Source organism: Neoarius graeffei, chromosome 7, assembly GCF_027579695.1.
Source record: "Neoarius graeffei isolate fNeoGra1 chromosome 7, fNeoGra1.pri, whole genome shotgun sequence".
NCBI classification, from domain to species: domain Eukaryota; kingdom Metazoa; phylum Chordata; class Actinopteri; order Siluriformes; family Ariidae; genus Neoarius; species Neoarius graeffei.
In genome coordinates, this window is record NC_083575.1 from 166,718 (window position 1) to 192,882 (window position 26,165).

Consider the following 26,165-nt stretch of genomic DNA (forward strand, 5'->3'; position numbering starts at 1 on the left):
TTCTTCTGCGTGTTTCTTCTTCTTCTTAAACTTATTCAGCTTCCGTACAAATCTCAATTTCAAATAACCCAATAACCGTACATCGCACACAGATAAACAATACATCAAAATGTGCGGCTCGATCGGACACGCTGTGCTATTACTTTATTCAGCATTCTACGATTTTTTTTTTTTTTTGCGACGTACTCGCGAAAAAATCACGCAAAATTTCCCATTCCTTTCTATGGGAATAAATGAAGAAAAATCGCACATTTTCAACGTTTTTCAAACATCCGCTGCTCTGGCATGCTTTCACCTAGAGACATGATTCAAACTTTAAAACGGAGACAAACTTCTCCTGTGTGGATCTGGCATTCAACTTTTCTGCTAGGTTCTATACTTTTTGATCAGTCACAGATCAATCACCATGATCAAATCTGGAGAAATTCAGACTTTATAATGGGTGTCTATGCAGTTGAGCTAGAGTGTACACAGCTTTTAAAAAATGCTCTACATTTCTCATTAAAACTGTGTTTTCAGCCACAAATTTCACTCTACCAGAGCATTTTTTAACATTCTCCCAGTGGCCAGATTTGGTCTCCTAGTCAATGCCAAACCAGCTTCACTGGGAGACCAAATTTTAAACCAAGTTATGTCTTATCATTTGGTTAAATCAGTTGCAATTAATTAACCAAGTACCATGTAAGTATACATTTAACAAGGAAAACGAGGATCTATGTTATAAGATATACACACAAGATCATGTTGGTTAAGAAAAACAAAACTAAAATTTGGTTACTGAGATGGCTGATGTCAGAATCCGATGTCATTACTGTGTAACTTTGAGTGTCTTTGACATAACACAAGGGTAAATACAGCCCCAATTACATACCGTATAACGGCGCCCAAATTACGGGCTTGTCAAAAGGCCCAAAATAGAACATACGAAAATCGCCCAAATTAGAAGAAAATATCCTGTTTCATAAGGGTGGAGAACCCAAAATATTTTTAAATTATTGTTAAATGTCTTTTTTTGGCATATATATTTCAATTTGTTGTTCAGTCGCTTCATAACATGAAGTGAACATGAAATGCGTCTAGCGATTACCGTAAACCGTGTCTGAGTCTCTGACGTCTGAATGTCGTAAAATATACTTCCTTTGTTTATGTTGTGAAATTCTAAACGATTCATGATAACACGTGGCTGTTGGTTTGTGATACTGTTGATAGTATAGATTGACAAGTGGTCGTCATGCCGGGTCATGGTAGACCTAAGACAACTGGTAAATCACATAAGAACAGCAGTTCATATATTCATGGAAAATGCACAATCGATGGCATTATTAAGTCTACAGGTGGGGGAATGGGGAGGTTTATCACACGACAGAACAGTCAGAAGACATCAGACGATATTGTTGACAAGGTCGAGGTCATTGACTTGTCGTCTGCAACAGCTGCCTTACAGTTGCCAGGTACGCTATGGATTTTTATTACATATATTATGTGAGACTTTTATGTAATCTGCTTTGTACCAGCTTATTTTTAAACTTAACCTCCTAAGGCCCAAGCTGTTTTTTTTACATGCATTTTTTATTTCTCTTTGCTATTTGGGCTTATTAGAACCTGATTAGAATAAAAACTAAGCATCATCTTTTGATAAGATGTACTTTTAGAGAAAAAGTAGTCCACATATGTGTATTCTTGTTCCGAATTCTTGTTCCGGGTTGATTAATGATCTGTGGTCATCTTATAACGCAGACATCCCAAGTCTCCCGGAAGTTCCGGGAGTCTCTTGCATATTGATAGAAGCGAGCAAGAGCGTGCGCGTGCAACATTAAGGTCTGCATCACGCATCTTAGAATGTGCGCACGCGAGGGAGACTGTGTGCAGTGTTGCCAGATATTGCTGACGTTTTCCATCCCAAAATATGTTCAAAACCCGCCAAAATGCACTTAAAACCATCCAATGTGGCAACACTGCCTGTGTGCCTGTTCATGTAGCGCATGCCAGACAAAGAGCATCCTGATTGGGTTACTCAGCAAAATAAGCCAATTAGCTTTCAGTGTGGGCGGGCTTTTATCCCTTTTCTCGAGGACCAACCGGCATAGCAGAGAGAGAGCGCGTGCCCCAAAAAACCAAAGTACAAACCCCACTTCACCTCAGATTACACAAAAGAATCTCCCTGTCTAATAAGGGTAGAAAATAATGACAGTTTCGCGCGATGTACTGTTTGCAGCAGTGGTTTCAGCATTGCCCATGGTGGCTTAAATGATTGTAAAGGACATGTTGAGGTGAGGAGTGTCAGTTCATGTGCGTTATATTTAGGTCAACAACAGGCTGTCATGAAAAGACCAAACTTATTGAAGATTTCCGTAAAGTAACAATGTATGAATATACATCATATATATCAAATACACGTCATATATAAGTGTGTATGTTTTATAAATGAGGTTAGCTTGTCTAATGTAGCATGTTGGGGAGAATCATAGTATCATATCTATATTTCTGATAACATTTTAGGTATGATACCGTGTATAACTCTCCTGCTTATTGCTCATTTCATAGGGGGAATTGCTGGCCTGTGCCGCGCGGGAGCGTCTGCCCACGTTTTTTTAGGCCGAGATGAACTTATAGTTTTTGATTTAAAAAAAATTTTCCAATTTGTAATGCCCATTGTACACGCCTGTTCTTTAACTCAAAATCACCATCTCGATCTTCAAATTGACCATATGGTATATGCATTACATTACACAACATCCTGTCCAGATAAAACCTAGTTAGTACACACAACAGTTGAAAGGGAAGTGATGAGTAATGTTGAATGTTGCCTGCTTAATATGCAAGACCTCCTGCTACCATGATAACATCAGAAGAAAGCTTAAGAGAATTATGACATAATTTTTTTCTGGTTTGCACTTCATTTTAAAGGATTAGAGTATTCAAAGACATGAATAGCAAAAATGCAGAAATATAATACTGTAGAGCTCGTTTATATTAAAAGGTGCATTGATTTTTTTGAAATCATCAAATGTGAATTGATTAAAAGCAAGTCTCTTGTACCATATTAATCATTTTCACCTGGTAGTCCACCAAGAACGGGAATTTATTTCCAAATACATTGCAACTTTTTGCTGATAAAATTAATGGTTTTGGGGTAAAAAAAAAAAAAAAAGCCAAAAATCATTAGCGCCTGGGCCCCGCCCCATTGGGCTATGGGCCCCGCCCCCTTGGGCTATGGGCCCTGGGCCATGGGCCCCGCCCTGTTTTTTTCAGACTTTTTAAATATTTTCCATTCTCATCCCTGTATATCTAATACTTGATTTTTTTACTTTTCATGTTTAAAAACATGGCTTAACTCATACATTTAATTATAATAATAATAATAATTATTCTTTAAGGGCTGCACACAATTAAAAATCCAGTTATTAGTTTATTTATTTTTGATATTTTGATTGTTCTAAATCATTATTGTTTCACTGTTTGAGATTTTAAAGTTCTTTGCTGCCCATACTCTTGTGCAAATAGATTGATATTACATATTGTTTCCCATTTTTCATGCATATAAAAAATTCATGAACTATTTTTATCTTTTTTATTTGTTCAGAATGTTGGAGAAAACTTGACTTTTTAGATACAGCACTACTTTTATACTTGCACATGATTATGTAATTTCTATTATTTTTATTGCTCGATATATTTATAATTGGTTAAAAAAATTAATAAAAATGATACGTCAAATTTTCAGCACGCTATGCACAAATATAGTAAAAAAAAAAAAAATTTACTCTCGCTACGCTCGCCATGGTGCCCAAATTTAAAAACCTGTCTTTGCCCCTGCACCTCCTCCCTGTAGACACTCTCATCTCTGCCGGTGATCAGCCCAATGACAGTGGTGTCGTCAGCGAACTTGATGATGGAAGTGTTGCTCTGGGTGGGGGTGCAGTCGTCGGTGAAGAGGGTGTACAGGAGTGGACTGAGCACACAGCCTTGGGGGGTCCCTGTGGTCACTGTCTTGGTGCTGGATGTTCTGGTACCGACTCTGACAGCCTGGGGTCTGTTTGTGAGAAAGTCCAGGACCCAGCAGCAGAGGGAGGATGTCAGTCCAAGGGTGGAAAGCTTCTCTGTCAGTCTTTTGGGGATGACGGTGTTGAAGGCTGAACTGTAGTCCACAAACAGCATTCGAACATAGGTGTCCCTGTGTTCCAGGTGTGACAAAGCTGTGTGGATGGCTGCATTGACGGCATCAGTTGAACGGTTCTGACGATATGCAAATTGAAGGGGGTCTATTGTGTCTGGGATGCCCTTTTTGATGTATGACATGACTATCCTCTCAAAACACTTCATTACAACTGAAGTGAGTGCAATTGGGCGATAGTCATTCAGGCATGTTATATTGTTTTTCTTTGGGAGGGGCACTATGGTGGTGGTCTTGAAGCATGTGGGCACAGAAGACATGGAGAGGGACAGGTTGAAAATGTCTGTGAAGACCTCTGCTAACTGTGTGGAGCAGGCCCTCAAAGCACGGCCGGGGATGTTGTCAGGGCCGGCTGCCTTTCGGGGGTTAGTCCTCCTGAAGACCTTGCTCACTTCGGTTATGGTCACAATAGGTGAAGAGCTCTGTGCTGCCTCTGTTGGTAGAATCCCTCTGTGTTGGTTGATGTTGAGGGTGTCGAAGTGAGCATAGAACTCGTTCAGCTCATCTGGTGATGTGTTGTGGTTGGCTGTGACCCTGCTGTTCTTCTGCTGGAAGTTGGTGATGTGTTGCAGGCCCTGCCACATGCATCTGGAGTCTGAGGTGTTGTAATATCCTTCCAGCTTCAGTCTGTACTGCCTCTTGGCTTCCCTGATGGATCTGCGTAGGTCATATCTGGCCTTTTTATATCCATCTGCGTCACCAGAGGCAAAAGCGGTGGAGCGTGCATGGAGCGTACTTCACTGTTAATCCAAGGTTTTTGGTTAGGATATATTTTTGCAGCGCTTGGTGGGGACAGTGTCATTAATACACGTACTGATGTAGCTGGTGACCACAGATGCATATTCCTCTAAATCCACGGAACAGTCTTCTCTCAAAGCAGCAGTCTTAAACACATCCCAGTTTGTAGAACTGAAGCAGTCCTGGAGCACCAGATTAGTCTCTTCATTCCAAACTTAACAGTTTTACTCACTGGGGGGGCTTGTTTGAGAGAGGCCTTGTAAGCTGGGTAGAGGAACACAGAGATGTGGTCAGACTGTCCAAAGTGGGGGCGGGGCGCAGCCTTGTAGCCATTTCTCACGTTGCTGTAGACATGGTCCAGGATGTTGTTGTCCCTTGTCGGAAAGCTCACGTGTTGATGGTACTTTGGTAGCACAGTCCTGAGGTTGCAGTGATTAAAATCCCCAGCCACGATGAACACAGCATCTGGGTGTGTGGTCTCGTATTTGCCGATGATGTCATGTAGTAGTCCTAGCACTGTAGTGCGGTTGGCCTGTGGTGGGATGTAAACAGCCAGCATAAACACAGCACTGATCTCCTTCGGTAGATAAAAGGGTCTGCACTTCACCATCAGCACTTCAATGTCCGCACAACAGTGTTTTTCAACCACGTGTACATCTGTACACCATGTGTTGTTAACATAAACACACACACCGCCACCTTTGTTTTTACCGGAAGCAGATGTGCGGTCTCCGAGGTGCATGGAGTGGGTCTGTAGTTCAATGGCCGGGTCTGGCAAGCTTGCAGTAGTCCAGGTTTCCGTAAAAATCAGGGCACAACACTCTCTGATCTCACGTTGAGATGTTATCCTGGTTCTCAGCTCATCCATCTTATTCTCGAGCGAGCGAACGTTAGCTAGCAGAGGGCTAGGTAGCGGTGGTCTTGTAGCTCTAGCCTTTAGCCTAGCATGTAGCCCGCCTCTCTTACCGCGCCTCCGTTTTGGGTGCGTGGATCGTCGGCCGTTTCGCCTATTCGAGTCTGGTGATGATGCGGCCTGCTGGATGGTGTCGGTGTAGCTTCGGTCGCTGTCAGCGATGAGAAGAAAGCTACAGTCCAGAAGGACTGGACTGGGCCCGTGGTGAATTTTACCAATGTCCAGAAGTGTGTCTTTGCTGTAGGTGATCCTAGTGTACAAGCACCGAGCATTTGTCACAATCAAAATTACTAAAACAATAAAGACAATTGGTGTCGGGAGCGCGTCGCAAACATGTTCGCCACGGGGGGGGGGGGGGCGCCATTGTGCAGCTATGGTGGTGATGTTGCAGTCGCGGTAGAGTGTTCCATTAACATAAAGCTTGTCGATAGACAGTGTAGCTTGTTTACCTTCTTGCCTGAGTTGTTTCATTATAGGCAAGAGGGCTCTTCTTTCCTGGATTTCTCGTGGGAATTGGTCGTTTAGTCCATATGATGTGCCTTTCAGTTCTTTTCCTTTGCTTTTAATAAGTTCTTTGTGCTTGTAGTGTTCGAATTTGGCTATTATCGGAGGTGGCTTTTTATTGTCTTTGGAAGTGAGATGGTGGACTCGATGAAAGGTAATCGTTGACTGCCTCTGATGGGATTTTCAGAGATGACTACATGAAATCTTTCACAGCTTTCTCAGGATCATCAGGTATAGTTGTTGATAGTGGGATTCCTGAAAAAATGAGGTTGTCGCGCATGCTGCGGCATTGGAGGTCTAGTATTTTTTCTTTCATGATTCTATTTTCGCTAGTGAGATGAGTTACCTGGTTGGATAAGTTTGTGGCATTTCCTTTTAGTTCACTGTTTTCTAATACGAGTGTGTCGATCTGTGATTGAGAGAATGCGAGACTGGCTTTTAATTTGAGGTGACGATGTTACACTGAGTCTATCGCGAGACTTTGGGTGAGATCCAACATGGCGGCGCGCTGAATACCGTTTGTAAACACAGGATTACAGGAATATTATTTTCCTTCTGTTTAAACTGTTTATTACTTCTCAACAAGAACCGGCCAATCTGTTTACCTTTTCCGACGGCCACTTCTTCATTCCAGACACTGACATCTGAACCCAGCAAGAAACACCCAACACGCGACTGGTCAACTGAGACAGACGAGGCTCCAGAGACTAGGGGTGGGCGATACTGGGAATTTGGGTATCGTTCCGATACCAAGTAAATACAGGGCTAGCATTGCCGATACCGATACTGATAGCGATACTTTTTACTTGAAATGTTATGATCATTGAATAATTTTGTGATTTTGCCTTTTTTAGTTGATTGAGTATGATAAAACACAGGACAAAGATTTTAGGCAAATAAAAATTTTTTTATTAACTAACTACAAAAATATAAAACAATGTAACAGTGTATTAATAATAAAATAATTCCCTTATCACCTTCTGCTACACAAAATTGTTTAAGAAAAAAGTCACGAGTGCAAAATAACACAAAAGCAACAATGTAACAAAAATATAAATATAACAATGTCAACAACACCACAAAAAATACCTTCCATTGCACGCAAATATTTGTGAAAAATAAAGTCAGTAATAAAGTAACAAAGTCAGTAGTGCAAAATAAGTAAACAAAAGCAACAATGTTATAAATATAACAATATAAACACCACAAAAAAATACCTTCCATTGCACGCATATCTGTGCGAAAAATAGTCAGTAGTGCAAATCAGGTGTAAACTACAAGTGGCTTGTAACCTTTGGCTCTTTACGCACAAAGCCCTCCAAGGAAGTATCCCTTGAGGTGCCCTTTTGGCTCTGTTCCCATGTTGATAACAGATTTAAAGGTTTTTGTTCAGGAACCGTAACATGTTTACATTCTTCCCTTTTATTGCACTTCTTCTCTGAGTTATTAACTGTCCCGCCTTAGAGAAAATCCTTTCTTTCTCAGTCGGTGCTCTGACTCTCCGCTGTCCGACAAAGCAGGGAGGGGCAAGGTGTGAGCGGCAGAGAGAGAGAGGTGCACTGTTTACACAGACAGATTTAGAGAGAAACTACGCTCGCATAAACTCTGAGTAAATTTGAGTAATTTACTGGACATATTGAAGAGAAACTGCGACGAAAGTATCGATCTCATCATGCTAGTATCGATTCGATTCCGATACTCACCTTGGTATCGCGACTCAGACCGATACGCCCACTGCTGCCAGAGACTCCCCCCCGCTATCGGTACCGCCAAGGTCACATCCATCAAGGTCAGTTTACTGGAATCCATAAACAACAAACTTGATATACTTGAACATCTTCATGAGCACATCAAGGAATTCAAAGCCAGTCTCGCATTCTCTCAATCACAGATATGAATACATCCTTAACAAAAGTGAGATTATTGAAGCTAGATATCACTCTCTGGTGATTTTACGGTAGGTTTGTTTCTATACGAGAACATTAAGCCGAGCTAAAAAGCTAACGATGCTAACTGCCTTTAGACGGAGCTAGGTGAACGGCACGAAAAGCCGCCATTGCTCTTACCGACCGCTAGCAGCCTGAACTGTACTGACAAGCAAACAAGCTTAAACAAAATTCAGATCATTGAAGGTAGACATTACTCTCATGATTTGGGGGTAGAGGTTTTTTTTTTTAACTGTTGGTGTATTTCTAAACAAGAAGATTAAAGATGAAAGCTATATATTTATCTGTCTATTCAGACTACATTGTTACATTCTCCTTCTGTCCAGGGAAAACCACATTTCTCCGTGTTTGTTTGATTGTTTGTGATAAACTGTGATTAAATGTCTCTGTATGGACTTAGAAAGAAATTACATTTAAATGTAATATATGATTTAACAACCTACATTGATTAAATAGAAAAGCTGCATCACTCTCACGATTTCCCACAGGGGAATTGTCTAGTTAAACTTATTCATTCAGGGATATGTTGTCTCTCCCTTACTTTTTATCCTTTATACAGATATGTGCAAGAGTGTCTATGAAAACAGGCACATTTTAAAATTTGCAGATGATACCGTCATTGTAAGTTTGTTACACAATAATGAATACAGCCGTGGTCCAGTCTTGGAGGATTTTATTAGGTGGTGTGATCTTTCTTTCTTGGTACTTAATACATCCAAAACAAAGGACATGATTATTGATTTTAGAAATCAGACTCCAAACCATGATCCCACAGTCATCAAGGGCCAATCTGTTGAACGCGTGGATAATTACAAGTATCTTGGGATTGTCATTGATGATAAATTGACTTTTAACAAGAACTGCGAAGCAGTATGCAAGAGGGGACATCAGCGGTTGTTTTATCTTTGGAAATTGTTCCGTTTTAACATTGATAAAACTATGCTGGCCCTATTTTATCGTGCTTTTACTGAGTCATTGTTATCTTTTGCCTTCGTGTCTTGGTTTGGTAATCTGTCACTACAGGACAAAAACTCCCTGAACCAAATAAATGGGCTGGGTGGCTAATTGGGAAGCCTCAACCCACCATGTCTTCTCTTTATGACATACAGTTACAACGTAAAGCTACCTGTATTCTTAAAGATGGCTCACACCCTTTGCATGGGGAGTTCCAGCTCCTTCGCTCTGGTCGTCGTTTTGGGGTCCCTAAAGGAAGGACAGAACGGTACAGAAAGAGCTTTGTACCAACAGCAATTGTATTGCTGAACAGTAAGGCCCAGAGGTGAATAATTTTGTTCATACTGAACAATTGATGATGAAGCACTTTTTAAAGATCACACTTTTAAGGATTGTATATTTTAGGATGTGTGTACTGTTGTTGTCTTGTCTGTTACAATGTATTTTACGTAGCTGTTATTTTGTATTGGGATCGCTGAATTCCTGCCTGCACAATGAATTTACCAGTACTACGGTATGGTACAAATAAAGAAACCTTGGACCCACCCTCCAATCTCAAACTGCCACTAGGCCATGTCCCCACTGCCACATACCCCCACCGGTCGACTCGGGCCGGGGAGCCATCCATCCTGCAGTGGACTTCCCCTTCAATGGAACAGGAAGTCTGCCACCACCATCTGTGCCCCGGCCTGTGGACCACCTAGAATGTAACCATGTAACCACCTGGAGGATGAGATACCAATGAGTGATCCGCACATTGGCATCCGTCATGCGGTGGAGTCACTGGAGGGGCACGTGGTCCGCACAGAGAGTGAAAGGGCACCCCAGCAGGTAGTATTGGAAGGTGAGGACCACCCACTTGATGGCCAGGCACTCCTTTTTAATGGTGCTGTACATACTTTCGTGCATTGAGAGCTTGCAGCTGATTTACAGTTCCTTGCTCTCCACCTTCTGGTACAAAATGGCCTCCAGCCTTCTGTCTGATGTGTCTGTCTGTAAAATGAAGGGGAGAGAGAAATCAGGGGAGTGTAAAAGTCTCCCCCCCCCCCCCCCCACATACACACACACACACACACACACACACACACACACACACACTGCAGCTTTTACCTTGGTGAAAGCCTGTTGGCATTGCTCCGTCCACTGGACCGGATCTGGTGCTCCCTTTTTAGTGAGATCAGTCAGTGGGCTGGTGACATCTGAATAATTAGGTATGAACCTAGGATAGTAGCCAGCCAGCCCCAGGAACTGTCTCACCCCCTTTTTGGTCTTGGGCCTCGGGCAAGCCGCAATCGCAGCAGTCTTGTCAATTTGGGGATACACCTGCCCATGACCCAGATACTGTACTTCCACCCACCCAATTGCACATTTTTTTGGGGGTTAGCTATGAGACCCACATGCCTCAGTGACTCTAGGACAGCCCTAAGGTGTTCAAGGTGCCGAGGCCAATCATTGCTGTACGCGATAATGTCGTCAAGGTACATTGCCACATAGGCAGTGTGGGGATGGAGGATATTCTCCATGAGCTGCAGGAATGTGGCGGGAGCCCCAAATAACCCAGAAAGAAGCGTGACAAATTGGTGTAATCCAAACGGTGTGGAAAAGGCCATTTTCTCTCAGGATAGAGGAGTCAAGGGGATCTGCCAATATCCCTTTGTTAAATCCAGTGTCGAATAAAAGTGAGCAGCATCTAACCGATCAAGCAACTCATCAATGCGAGGCATTGGGTATGTGTCGAATTTAGACACCACGTTGACTTTTTCTATAGTTTACAAAGAACCGATCTATCAGTCTTGGGTACCAGGACCGCCGGGCTGCTCCAGTCACTGTGTGATTCCTCAATCACAGATGCGGAAGGAGAACACGGGAGGACACCCCTGGTGCGGTGGGCCAGCTGTGGGGAGCCAGCCCCCGTCTCTGTGGTGGGGGAATGGGGTGGGGACGGGAAGAGAAGGGAGAAGAGGCGACCCATCCGCCTGCTGTCGGAACCGGCATCAGATGGCCCTCCACCAACTTGATGGCTTGCTCCAGGGACGCTGAGCGATGACTCTGGACCCAGTCTGCCGTTCCTTCTGGAAGTTGAGCGATAAACTGTTCCAGTGTCACCAGGTTGATGATCCTGTTGGTGTCATGGTCTTCCACCCTCAGCCGCTATTGGTCGAATGCAAATGGCAGGCTGACCTCCTCCAGTGTCCGTGTCCAGAAGCACTGGCGATGTTGTTCTAATGTGCGTTTAGGTACACAGACGTGTGCGTACACACAGTTGTGTTTTGGTCTGGGGAAATTTCTTCTCTCTGCTCTCTCCCTCTATTTCTGTTCTCCACAGTCACTGCAACACACACACACACACACACACACACACACACACACACACACACACACACACACTTAATTAACAACAGGTGCATTGACTTTGCCACTCACCTTCCCTGGCCCCACCCTACATTCACAAACTGACACTAAGCCACGCCCCCACTGCCACAAATGCATTTGAAGTTCTTCGTACTAACTGTCCAGGTTTTTGTGTCATGCCGAGATAATCATTATAAAGAATCGCGATACCTCCTCTGCCAGTTAGACGAGGCTGGTGTATATAACTGCAACCAGGAGGACTAGTTTCGTTTAATGCTACAGACTCATTTGATTTAATCCATGTTTCTGTTTAAACAGAGTACCTTAAACTGCTGATCAGTAAGAAGTTCATTAACAGTTCATGCTTCAGACATAAGAGAGAAAATATTTAAAAGTCTTACCTTTTACAGTAGGTCAAAGGTGCTGGCAGCGGCTGTACAGTCAGTATGATCTAATTTTATATTAATTAGATTATTAGAACAAACTCTGAGTATTTCTACTTTTTTGTATAGCTCGGGGAACAGGCACAGTCTCAATGTAATGGAACCTGTGTGATGACTGTGCAGGTAGCAGACAGACAGTTTAGCCTGTCCGTCTGCTCCCTGGCCTTGGCTCTGGATTGTCGTGGATTAACTAGGCCTGTTCTGAGACTATGACCTATGCTGCGAGAAATGAGAGCAGCATCTTCCCGAGTGGGATGGATACCGTCCCGCCCTAACAGATTTGTTTGATCTTTAGCTGTGTGAGGACATGAAAACAGAGACATCCATAGATGGAGAGACCTCAGAAGCCTGTGTGAAGAAAGAGGAGACGCTGGAGCTGAATATCTACAGCTATGGAGACGATCTCGACAACCCACCTGAAGGTCTCTCCGTTAAAGTGGAAGATCCTGACGATAAAGACTATCTCTGTAAGACATTAGGCCACTCTGGTGCTCAGTAACACTCACTGTTTATTCTACCCTGCACACTATCTGGTGCACTAAAAGTGCAATACAGTACATTTGGCATGTAGCCTCAGTCTTTCTTATAATTTTAATCAACAAATTGACATTGAAATTTAGATTTTTTTTATTGATTAAAGTATGAACTTTGTTTATAGAGCGTGTAACATGGTAGCGAGGAGTGAGAGAAACTTTATTTGTTTGTTTGTTTGTTTATTTAAAATACTTTAGTCGTTATAAACCGAGGATGTTAACCTGAACAAAAAAAGCATGGAATATCACACGATGGGTGTGTATTAAAAAAAATCTATGCTGCATGGTTTTATTTTCATATTACAGCATGGCCCAAAATGTATGATTCCCCTCAAACCATAGTGATTTGCTTGTTATTGCAATTTTGAATTTATTAATGAATGACACATTCAATGTTTAATTTGTTTCTGTTTACATTTAATGTTGCAGAATGTCTGTCATTCTCTCCAGCCACTCCTGTGTTTTATTCTGAGACAAAAAAAAATGTGGGATGTCGTGTGACTGAGAAACCAGAAAGCACAAAGTCCTCTGTCCTGAAGACTCTTCCATCTTGGGAAACTTACTGACTGATACCTGGGTCTCCTTCCATAAATGTTAAATAAATGTGTCATAACGTCTTCACCACATTAGAAGATTATAGGTTCCCCCCCCCCCCCCCCCTTCTTCCACCCATTTGTCGTCCAGTGTGGTCACCTGCTAGTATCCACCCACTAGCCAGGTCTCTCTAACCATGTGAGTGAAGGCTAACACGTACTTCCTCCAAGACATGTAAAGCCATCAAACTCCTCTTTTTCAATTGCAGCTCATGCTGTGTCACATGATAGCAAAACACACCTGGAGGACCGTGCTATGTGCTCTGTTCCCCACATGCATAAGCTCGCAGAAGATCCCAACCAGCTGTGATTTAATAGGGGACAAAGAGTATGCCCCTCATTATGCTTCTGGAATGGAATGTTCAATAAGAGACAGTGGGTGTGAGAGACAGGAGTCCAAATATACGGATTTCAGGGCATCATAGTGGCGCAGCTCCAGGGTCCTGGATTCGATTTTAAGCTCGGGTTGCTGTCTGTGTGAAGTTTTGCAAGTTCTCCTCCCCGTTGGACTATTTATTTACTTACTTACTGTGTGGACAGAAGAAGAAGAAACTTTTTGTCACATGCACACTTGAAGCACAGTGAAATTCATCCTCTGCATTTAACCCATCTGAAGCAGTGAACGCGTGCGCGCACACACCCAGAGCAGGGGGCAGCCACACCAGAGCGCCCGGGGAGCAGTCAGGGGTCAGGTACCATGCTCAAGGGCACCTCAGCCCAAGGCTGCCCCACGTTAACCTAACTGCATGTCTTTGGATTGTGGGGGAAACCAGAGCACCCGGAGGAAGCCCACGCAGACACAGGGAGAACATGCAAACTCCACACAGAAAGGCCCTCGCCGGCCGCTGGGTTTGAACCCAGAACCTTCTTGCTGTGAGGCAACCGTGCTAACCACTACACCACCGTGCCACAGTTAATTTTGTTTGTACCTGCATGTGATTTTCATAACAAATTTGGGAAATTCTGTTCCCCAATAGATAAGCAAACAAGTAGCTGAATTTAAAACAACCCTGACCAGGCAAGTCCTAAGAAAATACTGTAAATACAGTGGGGCAAAAAAGTATTTAGTCAGTCACCAATTGTGCAAGTTCTCCCACTTAAAAAGATGAGAGAGGCCTGTAATTTTCATCATAGGTATACCTCAACTATGAAAGACAAAATGAGAAAAAAAAATCCAGAAAATCACATTGTCTGTCTGATTTTTAAAGAATTTATTTGCAAATTATGGCAGAAAATAAGTATTTGGTCAATAACAAAAGTTCATCTCAATACATTGTTATATACCCTTTGTTGGCAATGACAGAGGTCAAACATTTTCTGTAAGTCTTCACAAGGTTTTCTCACACTGTTGCTGGTATTTTGGCCCATTCCTCCATGCAGATCTCCTCTAGAGCAGTGATGTTTTGGGGCTGTCGCTGGGCAACACGGACTTTCAACTCCCTCCAAAGATTTTCTATGGGGTTGAGATCTGGAGACTGGCTAGGCCACTCCAGGACCTTGAAATGCTTCTTACGAAGCCACTCCTTCGTTGCCCGGGCGGTGTGTTTGGGATCATTGTTATGCTGAAAGACCCAGCCACGTTTCATCTTCAATGCCCTTGCTGATGGAAGGAGGTTTTCACTCAAAATCTCACGATACATGGCCGCATTCATTCTTTCCTTTACACGGATCAGTCATCCTGGTCCCTTTGCAGAAAAACAGCCCCAAAGCATGATGTTTCCACCCCCATGCTTCACAGTAGGTATGGTGTTCTTTGGATGCAACTCTGCATTCTTTCTCCTCCAAATACGACAAGTTGAGTTTTTACCAAAAAGTTCTATTTTGGTTTCATCTGACATTCTCCCAATCCTCTTCTGGATCATTCAAATGCTCTCTAGCAAACTTCAGACGGGCCTTGACATGTACTGGCTTAAGCAGGGGGACACGTCTGGCACTGCAGGATTTGAGTCCCTGGCGGCGTAGTGTTACTGATGGTAGCCTTTGTTACTTTAGTCCCAGCTCTCTGCAGGTCATTCACTAGGTCCCCCCGTGTGGTTCTGGGATTTTTGCTCACCGTTCTTGTGATCATTTTGACCCCACGGGGTGAGATCTTGCGTGGAGCCCCAGATCGAGGGAGATCATCAGTGGTCTTGTATGTCTTCCATTTTCTAATAATTGCTCCCACAGTTGATTTCTTCACACCAAGCTGCTTACCTATTGCAGATTCAGTCTTCCCAGCCTGGTGCAGGTCTACAATTTTGTTTCTGGTGTCCTTTGACAGCTCTTTGGTCTTGGCCATAGTGGAGTTTGGAGTGTGACTGTTTGAGGTTGTGGACAGGTGTCTTTTATACTGATAACGAGTTCAAACAGGTGCCATTAATACAGGTAACAAGTGGAGGACAAAGGAGCCTCTTAAAGAAGTTACAGGTCTGTGAGAGCCAGAAATCTTGCTTGTTTGTAGGTGACCAAATACGTATTTTACCGAGGAATTTACCAATTAATTCATTAAAAATCCTACAATGTGACTTTCCTGGATTCTTCCCCCTATTCTGTCTCTCATAGTTGAAGTGTACCTATGATGAAAATTACAGGCCTCTCATCTTCTTAAGTGGGAGAACTTGCACAATTGGTGGCTGACTAAATACTTTTTTGCCCCACTGTACATCATGCAGTGCCACAGTCATGTTAATGAACCTTCGTTTTATTTTGCCCTGCAAGCTTCGTATCTGACCATTTGTTTACTCCCACAAGGAAGTAAAAAAAAAACCTCATGTTCGTATCCAGTACTGGCACAAAACATGGAAATGCCTAGGAAAAGATCGATTTTGCATACTTAATCCGTGCAAATGACATCAGAATCTGCACTGAAGGCAACTGAAATACATTATGAAGATACAGAGACACCTTTTAACCACAACTTTATACTTTACCCATGAAAATACTAGCAGTTTTGGCCATCGTTGTGTGTTAAACATCATAAAAATATTGGAAATAGTATCTCTTTTTGTTTAGTTTAGCCCCAAAAACCACCTTAATCACTCCTTGTTGGGCAATCCTACCATGATATGCTAATTATTCCACAGGTGAAAACCATTAATTAAATCATGTGGTCTCTACAAATAATTCATTAGAAAAAGTATTTATCCTCTGACTACAGCCAGGCAACAGGCAGAAATGGCATCAGAGAGAGAAACTTCAGAAGAGCAGCGTATTAGGATGAAAGTTTTGCGGGAGGAGGGCCATTCATAATGAGCCATAGCAAAGAAACTGCATGTGACCCACAGTGCTGTCTGGAAATGCCTCAAGCATCACCAGAAGACTGGGAACTTCAAGAACATTTCAGGCAGAGGAAGGAAGAAAAAGTTGACTAAAGCTGATTTCCAGTACCTCAAGACTACATCCCTATGAGAGAGGAAGAAATCCAGCAAGGAACTGGCACAGGACCTCCAAGATGCTACAGGCAAGGATGTCTCCCCACACCTGGTTAGGAAGACGCTCTCAGCAGAAGGCCTCAAAGGTCATGTGTCAGTGCGCAAAACTTTTGTTGAGAGGTGGAAATAAGCAGAAGAGACTTAACTGGGCAAAAATTCACAGGAGTTGGACTTCGGAGCAGTGGAAAAGGGTGATGTTCTCAGATGAGAAGAAATTTTGAATTATTTGGCAACGCTATGCAACAGTAAGTCAGGTGCAGAAAGGGGGAAAGATGCAAGGCAAACTGTATTTCTCCCACAGTAAAACATGGCGGAGGGGTCCTGCAAGTATGGGAGCCATCACCTACAATGGAGTTGGTCATCTCTACAAAATAGATGGGACTCTCACTGCTGACAAGTACAGACAAATCCTTATCCATCATGCTGTGCCTTCTGGAAGAGCTCTCATTGGCAACAACTTTTTATCTTCCAGCAAGATAATGACCCAAAACACACAGCTGGGATGGTTAAACAGTATTTACAAAACAAAGAACAAGATGGCAGCTTGGCAATTCTTGATTGGCCAGCCCAAAGTCCTGACATGAATATAATTGAGCAAGTCTGGAACTACATGGAGCGAGAGAAGGTGAAAAGGGCTCCTTCAAACCTGCCACAGCTCTGGGAAGTGTTGCAAGACATATGGAGTTCAATTCCACTTGATTTTATTCATAAACTTTGATAGCATGCCTGATCGTGTCAGTGCACTTCAGTGTCAAGGGGTTCCGTACCAAATATTGATAATATTTTAGAATGATTTACTCTGGTTACTTGTAACATTTGTTTGTTATGATGAAAATGTTTAGTTTATTAAGAGAACTTGAAAACAAAAGGTCAAATTGTGGTGTTTTGTTATTTTGGTAGGTGTTTCCATATTTTTTGCCAATACTGGTACTTGGTTGTGTCCTGTTTGATCCCAGTCCTGATGGACACCTCTAGTCTCAACCAGATGCTCAGTGAACCTTACTGGCAAGCTTTCTTAGGATAATCTTTATACAGTACTAATGTACCGTATATGGTCTTAGATAGACACACACACAGAGATTGCACACACATTTGGGCCTCATTTCTTCCTGTTGTGTTTTCTCTACTCCCAGACTGTGAAGTTTGCAAATCCTTCTTCCTCAACAAATGCGAGGTTCATGGACCACCCCTCTTCATCCCCGATACTCCTGTTCCCATGGGAGTCCCTGACCGAGCCAGACAAACACTTCCTCCTGGGCTAGAAATCCAGAAGTCCAGTATTCCTGATGCAGGCCTGGGAGTGTTTAATAAGGGGGAGACTGTTCCAGTAGGTGCACACTTTGGCCCCTGCCAGGGAGAGCTGGTGAACCGAGAGGAAGCCAAGAACAGTGGCGACTCCTCGGTTGTGAGTTTGTCATAAATTTTATTATAAAGATTGTATATTTTTATGTAACAAAATCTGATGACTAGATGAAGGTAGCTCCAATTAATATCAATTTCTTCTTGCAGATGATATGTGGAGTAGTGGTGTAAATCGCAAGTTTGAGCACAATGCGGTCCGACATCGGTTCTTTTAGCCAGTGTGGTGGAACTTGCCTGTTAATAAAAATACTAGTAACACCTCAGTGCTCAAGTTGTCTGTGTCTATGCATCAGCCCTATGATGACCTGGCGACTTGTCCAAGGTGTACCCCGCCTTTCGCCCCATAGTCAGCTGGGATAGGCTCCAGCTTGCCTACGACCCTGTAGAACAGGATAAAGCAGCTACAGATAATGAGATGAGACAGTATATACCCGGTGTGCTGTGAGACAAAGTGAAGTGTGCTGTGGAATTTTGAGCAACCCCATGCATTTTCATGCAGGCTCATGAAATATATATATATATTTTTTAAATACAACAATGACTGTACTTTTTCATTAAAAATGTTTGTAGGTAGTCACTTTTAACTTTTACTTTTTTTTTATCTAAATGGCCTTTAATCCCGTTTTGAAAATAAATTTGGCTCCAGGGAGGAGGATTATTATTGTAGCGACCAGAAAAGGCAGTCGCTTTAGTTGTTGCCAGTTCCACGGAGCCTTGCCAGAGTGCAAAGGCTCATGGGGCTGTTAATGTTAAAGCTTGGAGAACATTAGGGGCTAAATCAGCTTTAGTCAGGTGTATACTGGGAGCCAGGGTGCCGGACATAGCAGGTAATCTTAGGGTCCTAGGCAAGCACAGGTTCTCAAAGATAGTTATCCATGCAGGAGCTAATGATATACACCTTCGTCAGTCTGAGGTTACTAAGAGTAACTTCGTAGAGGTGTTTAAATTAGCGAAGGCGATGTCCGATGCTGTAGTATGCTCTAGCCCCATCCCAGTGCGGCGTGGCGATGTAGCTTACAGCAGGTTATGGTCGCTGAACTGCTGGTTGTCCAGGTGGTGCTCTGAAAAGAGTGTGGGCTTTATAGATAATTGGGCTAATTTTGAGGGCACTGCTGGCCTGTTAGGGCGGGACGGTATCCATCCCACTCGGGAAGGTGCTGCTCTCATTTCCTGCAGCATAGGTCATAGTCTCAGAACAGGCCTAGTTAATTTCTGACAATCCAGAGCCAAGGCCAGGGAGCAGACGAACAGGCTAAACCGACTGTCTGCTAGCTGCACAGAGTCGTCACTCAGGGCCCACTACATTGAGACTGTGTCTGTTCCCCGAGCTCAACAGAAAGGTAGAAATTTTCAAAGAGTTTGTTCCAGTAACCTAATCAATATAAAATTAGGTCATACTGACTGTACAGCCGCTGCCAGCACCTTTGATCTAAAGGTAGGGCTATTAAATATTAGATCTCTTACATCTAAAGCGCTAATGGTTAATGAACTCATTACTGATCAGGAGTTTAATGTACTTTGTTTAACTGAAACATGGATTAAGCCAAATGAATATATAACATTTAAATGAAGCGAGTCCTCCTGGATACAGTTATATACACCAGCCTCGTCTAACTGGCAGAGGAGGAGGCGTTGCGGTTATTTATAACGATTATCTAGGTGTAACACAAAAACCTGGTTATAAATTTAATACATTTGAAGTTCTTCATACTCATATAATGTATGTAGCCTCGAAAAAGAAGTCTACCCAGTTAATTCCATTGCTTATTATTTACAGGCCCCCGGGGCCATATTCTGAGTTTCTTTCTGAATTTGCAGATTTTATCTCAGATCTGGTTATTTCCTTAGACAAAGCTTTAGTTGTCGGAGATTTTAATATTCACTTCGATAACCCAGAAGACCCTTTAAAAACAGCGTTTGTGTCCATCTTAGATTCAGTAGGGATTAATCAGAATGTCATAGGATTGACCCATAATGGTGGTCACACCCTTGATCTAATACTAACATTCAGATTAAACGTAGACAATATAATCATACTTCCACAGTCTGAAGTTATCTCAGATCATTATCTCATCTCATTCAAACTATGTCTGAGTAATAATATATGCACCTCACCACGCTACAGTATTAAACGTACTTTCACGTCAACTACTGCACAGAGCTTTATAAATGATCTCCCAGAGTAATCAACTTTGACTGGGTCACTGTCAGCCCCTGCAGAACTTGATCAGGCAACTGAATGCTTACAGTCAACATTCCGCCATACTTTAGATAATGTAGCTCCTCTAAAAAAGAAAATGGTCAGAGACAAAAAATTAGCACCCTGGTATAATGATGACACTCGCACTTTAAAACAGACCACTCGAAAATTGGAAAGTAAATGGCATCAAACAAAATTGGTAGTGTTCAAATTAGCTTGGAAGGAGAGCTTCCTGAAGTATAGAAAAGCTCTTAGTGCTGCGAGATCAACATATCTCTCCTCCTTAATAGAAGATAACAAAAATAATCCTAGATTCCTATTTAATACTGTTGCAAAATTAACAAGGAATAAGTCCACTATAGACACATGCACACCTGCAGTATGTAATAGTAATGATTTCATGAATTTTTTTAATGACAAAATTGAGAATATCTGACAAAAAATTCAAACTACTAATTTAAGGTCAGACAATGAAAGTGACCTTGTAGTTAACAATATAACTGTATCAGATCATCAGTTAGAATGTTTTACTCCCCTTAAAGAAACTGAATTACTTTCATTAATCTCTGCATCAAAAGCCTCAGCTTGCGTACTAGATCCCTTACCTACACGTCTATTCAAACAGATAATACCTGAAGTAATTGAACCGCTTCTAAAAATAATCAATTCTTCTCTTAGGATTGGCTATGTACCCAAATCCTTTAAACTAGCAGTTATCAAACCCCTGATTAAAAAACCTAACCTTGATCCCTGTCAGCTGTCCAATTATCGGCCAATATCAAACCTCCCCTTTATCTCCAAGATCCTTGAAAAAGCTGTGGCACAACAGTTATGCTCATATTTACATAGGAATAACATCCATGAAATGTATCAGTCAGGCTTTAGACTTAATCATAGCACAGAGACAGCACTGGTTAAAGTAGTAAACGACCTACTGTTGGCGTCTGATCAGGGTTGTGTCTCGCTGCTTGTGTTGCTTGACCTTAATGCAGCATTTGATACCATTGATCATTCCATTCTTCTGGATAGACTAGAAAATGTTGTGGGAGTTAAGGGAACGGCCCTCTCCTGGCTCAGCTCTTATTTAACTGATCGCTATCAGTATGTTGATGTAAATGGTGATATTTCTAGATGTACCGAGGTAAAGTTTGGTGTTCCACAAGGTTCTGTCTTGGGTCCACTGCTTTTTGCTCTATATATGTTCCCTCTGGGTGATATTATTCGTAAACATTGTATTAGTTTCCACTGTTATGCTGATGACACACAGTTGTATGTTTCTGCAAAACCTGATGAGAGACACCAGCTTAATAGAATTGAGGAATGTGTGAAGGACATTAGACACTGGATGCTTATTAATTTCCTTCTGCTTAACTCTGACAAGACTGAAGTACTTGTACTAGGACCACATACAGCTAGAAGTAAGTTTTCTGATTACACAGTGACTCTGGATGGCCTTTCTGTTTCTTCACGTGCAGCAGTAAAAGACCTCGGAGTGATTATTGACCCCAGTCTTTCATTCGAAACTCACGTTGATAACATTACCCGGATAGCTTTCTTTCATCTCAGAAATATTTCAAAGATAAGAAATTTAATGTCATTGCATGACGCGAAAAAACTAGTTCATGCTTTTGTTACCTCCAGGTTGGATTATTGTAATGCCTTACTGTCTGGATGATCCAATAAGTGCATAAACAAGCTCCAGTTCAAAATGCAGCAGCAAGAGTCCTTACTAGAAGACCACAGCACGCCTGTCTTATCCACACTGCATTGGCTCCCAATCAAATTTCGTATTGATTATAAAATACTACTATTGACCTTTAAAGCACTAAATGGTCTCGCACCACAGTACCTGAGTGAACTTCTGCTCCTCTATGACCCGCCATGCCTACTTAGATCAAAAGGTTCAGGCTATCTGCTGGTACCTCATATAGTGAAGGCTACATCAGGGAGCAGAGCCTTTTCTTACAAAGCTCCACAGTTATGGAACAGCCTTCCAAGTAATGTTCGGGAATCAGACACAGTCTCAGCATTTAAGTCTAGGCTGAAAACATATTTGTTTAGTCAAGCCTTTTGTTAATGGTGTTTGAGGTAAAGGTGTAGATCTAGAGGGTCCTCAGACAGAGTGTTTTGGTAAACTGGGATGTATGGATGCTGTCAGTCCCCACTCGCTTGCTCACTCGAGTTTGTTGACGGTGTAGTGGCTGGCTGCTTTATGTCCCGGGGCTCCCTCATGCCTGTTACCTTCTGGCTCTCCCCTTTTAGTTATGCTGTCATAGTTAGTTGCCGGAGTCCCTGCTTGTACTCAGTGCAATATGTATACTGTTCCTACTTATTCAGGTGACATTGGGCATACCTAACCACCTGCATTCCCCCCCCCCCCCCCCCCCCCCCAAATCTGTCCCTCTGAGTTACCTGGAGTCAACAGAAAATCTTTTGGTGGAGAGGGTAGAGACCTCGACTGGCTATCGTAGCCTGCAGGGAATTGAATTGTCTTGGCCAGCCCTAAGGGTCCCATCTGCATCTCATCATTGCTGAGGAGTGTGCTCCCATCACCCAATCAAGCATCCAGCCAGAGCAGGTCATGATATTTTTTAACCATATTAACATGCCATTGTTGTGTGTTATGCCTGATGTCAAGAGACTCGTCTCTGCGAGCCTACCACACACATTTAATACTTGTCATTTTTAGGGCATACCTAACAACCGGAATCCCCCCCCCCCCCCCCCAATCTGTCCCTCTGAGTTACATGTTGGTCCTGGGATTGAGATGCTGGCCTCTTCTGCCCCTCGGACTTGCTTGATCCATCCTGGTGCCCTGTGTCTGGTCAGAGTTTTATCGCATCGCTCCTGTGGAGGACGGCCCCATGAGGACAGTTGAGGGTTATACCTGGAGGATGCTCTGGACTCTTACAGTAATGCTTTTATGGCTGAGGACTACAGTTGACTTGCTAACTTTAGGATTGCAGTTGTCATGAAGAGTTATAACATCAATGAAACTGTCTTCATGTTAAAACTGTTAATGTTATAGTCATGCTGTCTGTTGTTGCCCAAATGAGGATGGGTTCCCTTTTGAGTCTGGTTCCTCTCGAGGTTTCTTCCTCATGTCGTCTGAGGGAGTTTTTCCTTGCCACCATCGCCACAGGCTTGCTCATTGGGGATAGAGTAGGGACAAAATTAGCTCATGTTTTAAGTCGTTCAAATTCTGTAAAGCTGCTTTGCGACAATGTTTATTGTTAAAAGCGCTATACAAATAAACTTGACTTAAATAGCAATGAGCCACCTTGACCAAGACTCCTGCAGTAATTGACCACCTCTGTCCAGTATTTCTGATAGGCATGTATCTTGTAGTAAAATAAAACATCTAGAACCATGTTATGTACAGAGCATAGGATGTCACATAAGTCAATCAGTCCCTGTCCCAGTCCACCATCCCACCCTGCCTGAAGTCCTCTACCATCTTCCATTGCCAAAAAAAAGACCATTAGCAGCCTGAATGACCACTGACCAGTGGCACTTATTCCCGTCATCATGAAGCGCTTTGAGCAACTGGTTCAGACTTGCATCATCTCAAGTCCCCCACCCATGTTAGACACCAGTATACTTGTAGAGCTAATGGGTCTACAGAGGACGCCATAGCAACAACTCTCCACACTGCCCTCACTCACCTTGACCAGCAGGAGAGCTATGCTAGGCTGTTCTTTGTGGACTTTAGCTCAGCATTCAACACCATTCTCCCTCACAGACTGGTGTCCAACCTGACAGACCTGGGACTGTCTTAATCCATCTGCCTCTGGATAAAGGACTTCCTGTCTGATTGCCTCAGCAATGGCTCCCCACTCTTTACCCTCTAGTCAAGTCAAGTTTATTTGTATAGCGCTTTTAACAGTAGACATTGTCACAAAGCAGCTTTACAGAATTTGAACGACTTAAAACATGAGCTAATTTTATCCCTAATCTATCCCCAATGAGCAAACCTGTGGCAACGGTGGCAAGGAAAAACTCCCTCAGACGACATGAGAGAAACCTCGAGAGGAACCAGACTCAAAAGGGAATCCATCCTCATTTGGGTGATAAGAGACAATGTGATTCTAACATTTTTAACATGAAATCAGTTTTGTTGATGTTCTAACTCTTCATTGCTGGAAACTTGAGTGCAGAACTGTTCATGACAACTGCAGTGCTTAAGTTAGCAAGTCAGCTGTAGTCCTCAGCCATAAAAGCATTACTGTAAGAGTCCAGAGCATCTGCCAAGTGTGACTTTCAACCTCCACAGGAGTGATGTGATGAGACTCCAACCAGATGTAGGGCATCAGAATGGATCAGGCAGGTCTGAGGAGCAGAAGAGGTCAGGATTGCCATGTAACTCAGTGGGACAGATGGGGGGGGAGGGGGAGAGAAAGAGAGAAAACACAGGTTGTTGGGTATGCCCAATGTCACCTGATGAGTAGGAACAGTTTACATTTTGCACTGAGTACAAGCAGGGACTCCGGCAACTAACTATGACTGCATAACTAAAAGGGGAGAGCCAGAAGGTAGCACAGGCATGAGGGAGCCCCGGGACATAAAGCAGCAGCCACTACACCGTCAACAAACTCGAGCGAGCAAGTGAGTGGGGAACTGACAGCATCCATACATCCCGGCTTATCAAAACACTCTGTCTGAGGACTCTCCAGATCCACTCCTTTCCCTCATAAACACTCTTAACAAAAGGCTTGGTTAAACAGATATGCGTTCAGCCTAGACTTAAACATGGACTGTTTCTGATTCCCAAACACTACTTGGAAGGCTGTTCCATAACTGTGGGGCTTTGTAAGAAAAGGCTCTGCCCCCTGATGTAGCCTTCACTATGGGAGGTACCAGCAGATAGCCTGCACCTTTTGATCCAAGTAGGCGTGGTGGGTCATAGAGGAGCAGAAGTTCACTCAGGTACTGTGGCGCAAGACCATTCAGTGCTTTCAAGGTCAAGAATAGTATTTTACAATCAGTGTGAAATTTGATTGCGAGCCAATGCAGTGTGGATAAGACAGGGGTGATGGGGTCATATTTTCTAGTTCTAGTAAGGACTCTTGCTGCTGCATTTTGAACTAACTGGAGCTTGTTTATGCACTTATTGGAACATCCAGACAGTAAGGCATTGCAATAATCCAACCTGGAGGTAACAAAACCATGAACTAATTTTTCTGCGTCGTGGAGTGACATTTAATTTCTTCTCTTAGAAATATTTCTGAGATGAAAGAAAGCTAACCGGGTAATGTTATTGATGTGAGTTTCGAATGAAAGTCCGGGGTCAATAATCACTCCGAGGTCTTTTACTGCTGCACGTGAAGAAACGGAAAGGCCATCCAGAGTTACTGTGGAATCAGAAAACTTACTTCTAGCTGCATGTGGTCCGAGTACAAGTACTTCAGTCTTGTCAGAGTTAAGCAGAAGGAAGTTAATAAGCATCCAGTGTCTAATGTCCTTCACACATTTCTCAATTCTATTCAGCTAGTGTCTCTCATCAGGTTTTGTAGAAACATACAACTATTGCCCCTTTTCCACCAAAGCAGTTCCAGGGCTGGTTCGGGGCCAGTGCTTAGTTTGGAACCGGGTTTTCTGTTTCCACTGACAAAGAACTGGCTCTGGGGCCAGAAAAACCGGTTCCAGGCTAGCACCAACTCTCTGCTGGGCCAGAGGAAAGAACCGCTTACGTCAGCGGGGGGGCGGAGTTGTTAAGACCAACAACAATAACAAGACTGCGAAAGATCACCATTTTTAAGCGACGAGAAACAGCAGCTGTACAAACGCAAAGTCATTTATTGTTGTTGTTGTTGCTGCTGCTGCTTCTTCCGTGTTGTTTTTGCTTCGATATTCGCGCCAAGGTTTATGCAAACGTAGCAATGTAACTGACATATACAACAACGTAACTGACAGTGACGTAATGACGTGGCTTCCCTTAGCACCGCGAGCTATGGAAAAGCAAACTGGTTCTCAGCTGGCTCGCAAGTTGAACGAGTTGTGAACCAGCACCAGCACTGGCCCCGAACCAGCCCTGGAACTGCTT

The 26,165-nt window shown here is 43.0% G+C and overlaps 1 protein-coding gene across 1 annotated transcript in view; it reads left to right on the plus strand.

Moving 5' to 3' along the window:
- Positions 1-1,066: 1,066 nt before the first annotated feature.
- The window catches only part of LOC132888986 (zinc finger protein 345-like), a 53,174-nt gene continuing 28,075 nt past the window's right edge, over positions 1,067-26,165 (plus strand). The window contains exons 1-3 of the mRNA XM_060925083.1: positions 1,067-1,451; positions 12,320-12,491; positions 17,694-17,965. Of these exons, the coding sequence (XP_060781066.1) occupies positions 1,242-1,451; positions 12,320-12,491; positions 17,694-17,965 (654 nt within the window). The 5' untranslated portion in view covers positions 1,067-1,241. The remainder of the gene's footprint in view (positions 1,452-12,319; positions 12,492-17,693; positions 17,966-26,165) is intronic.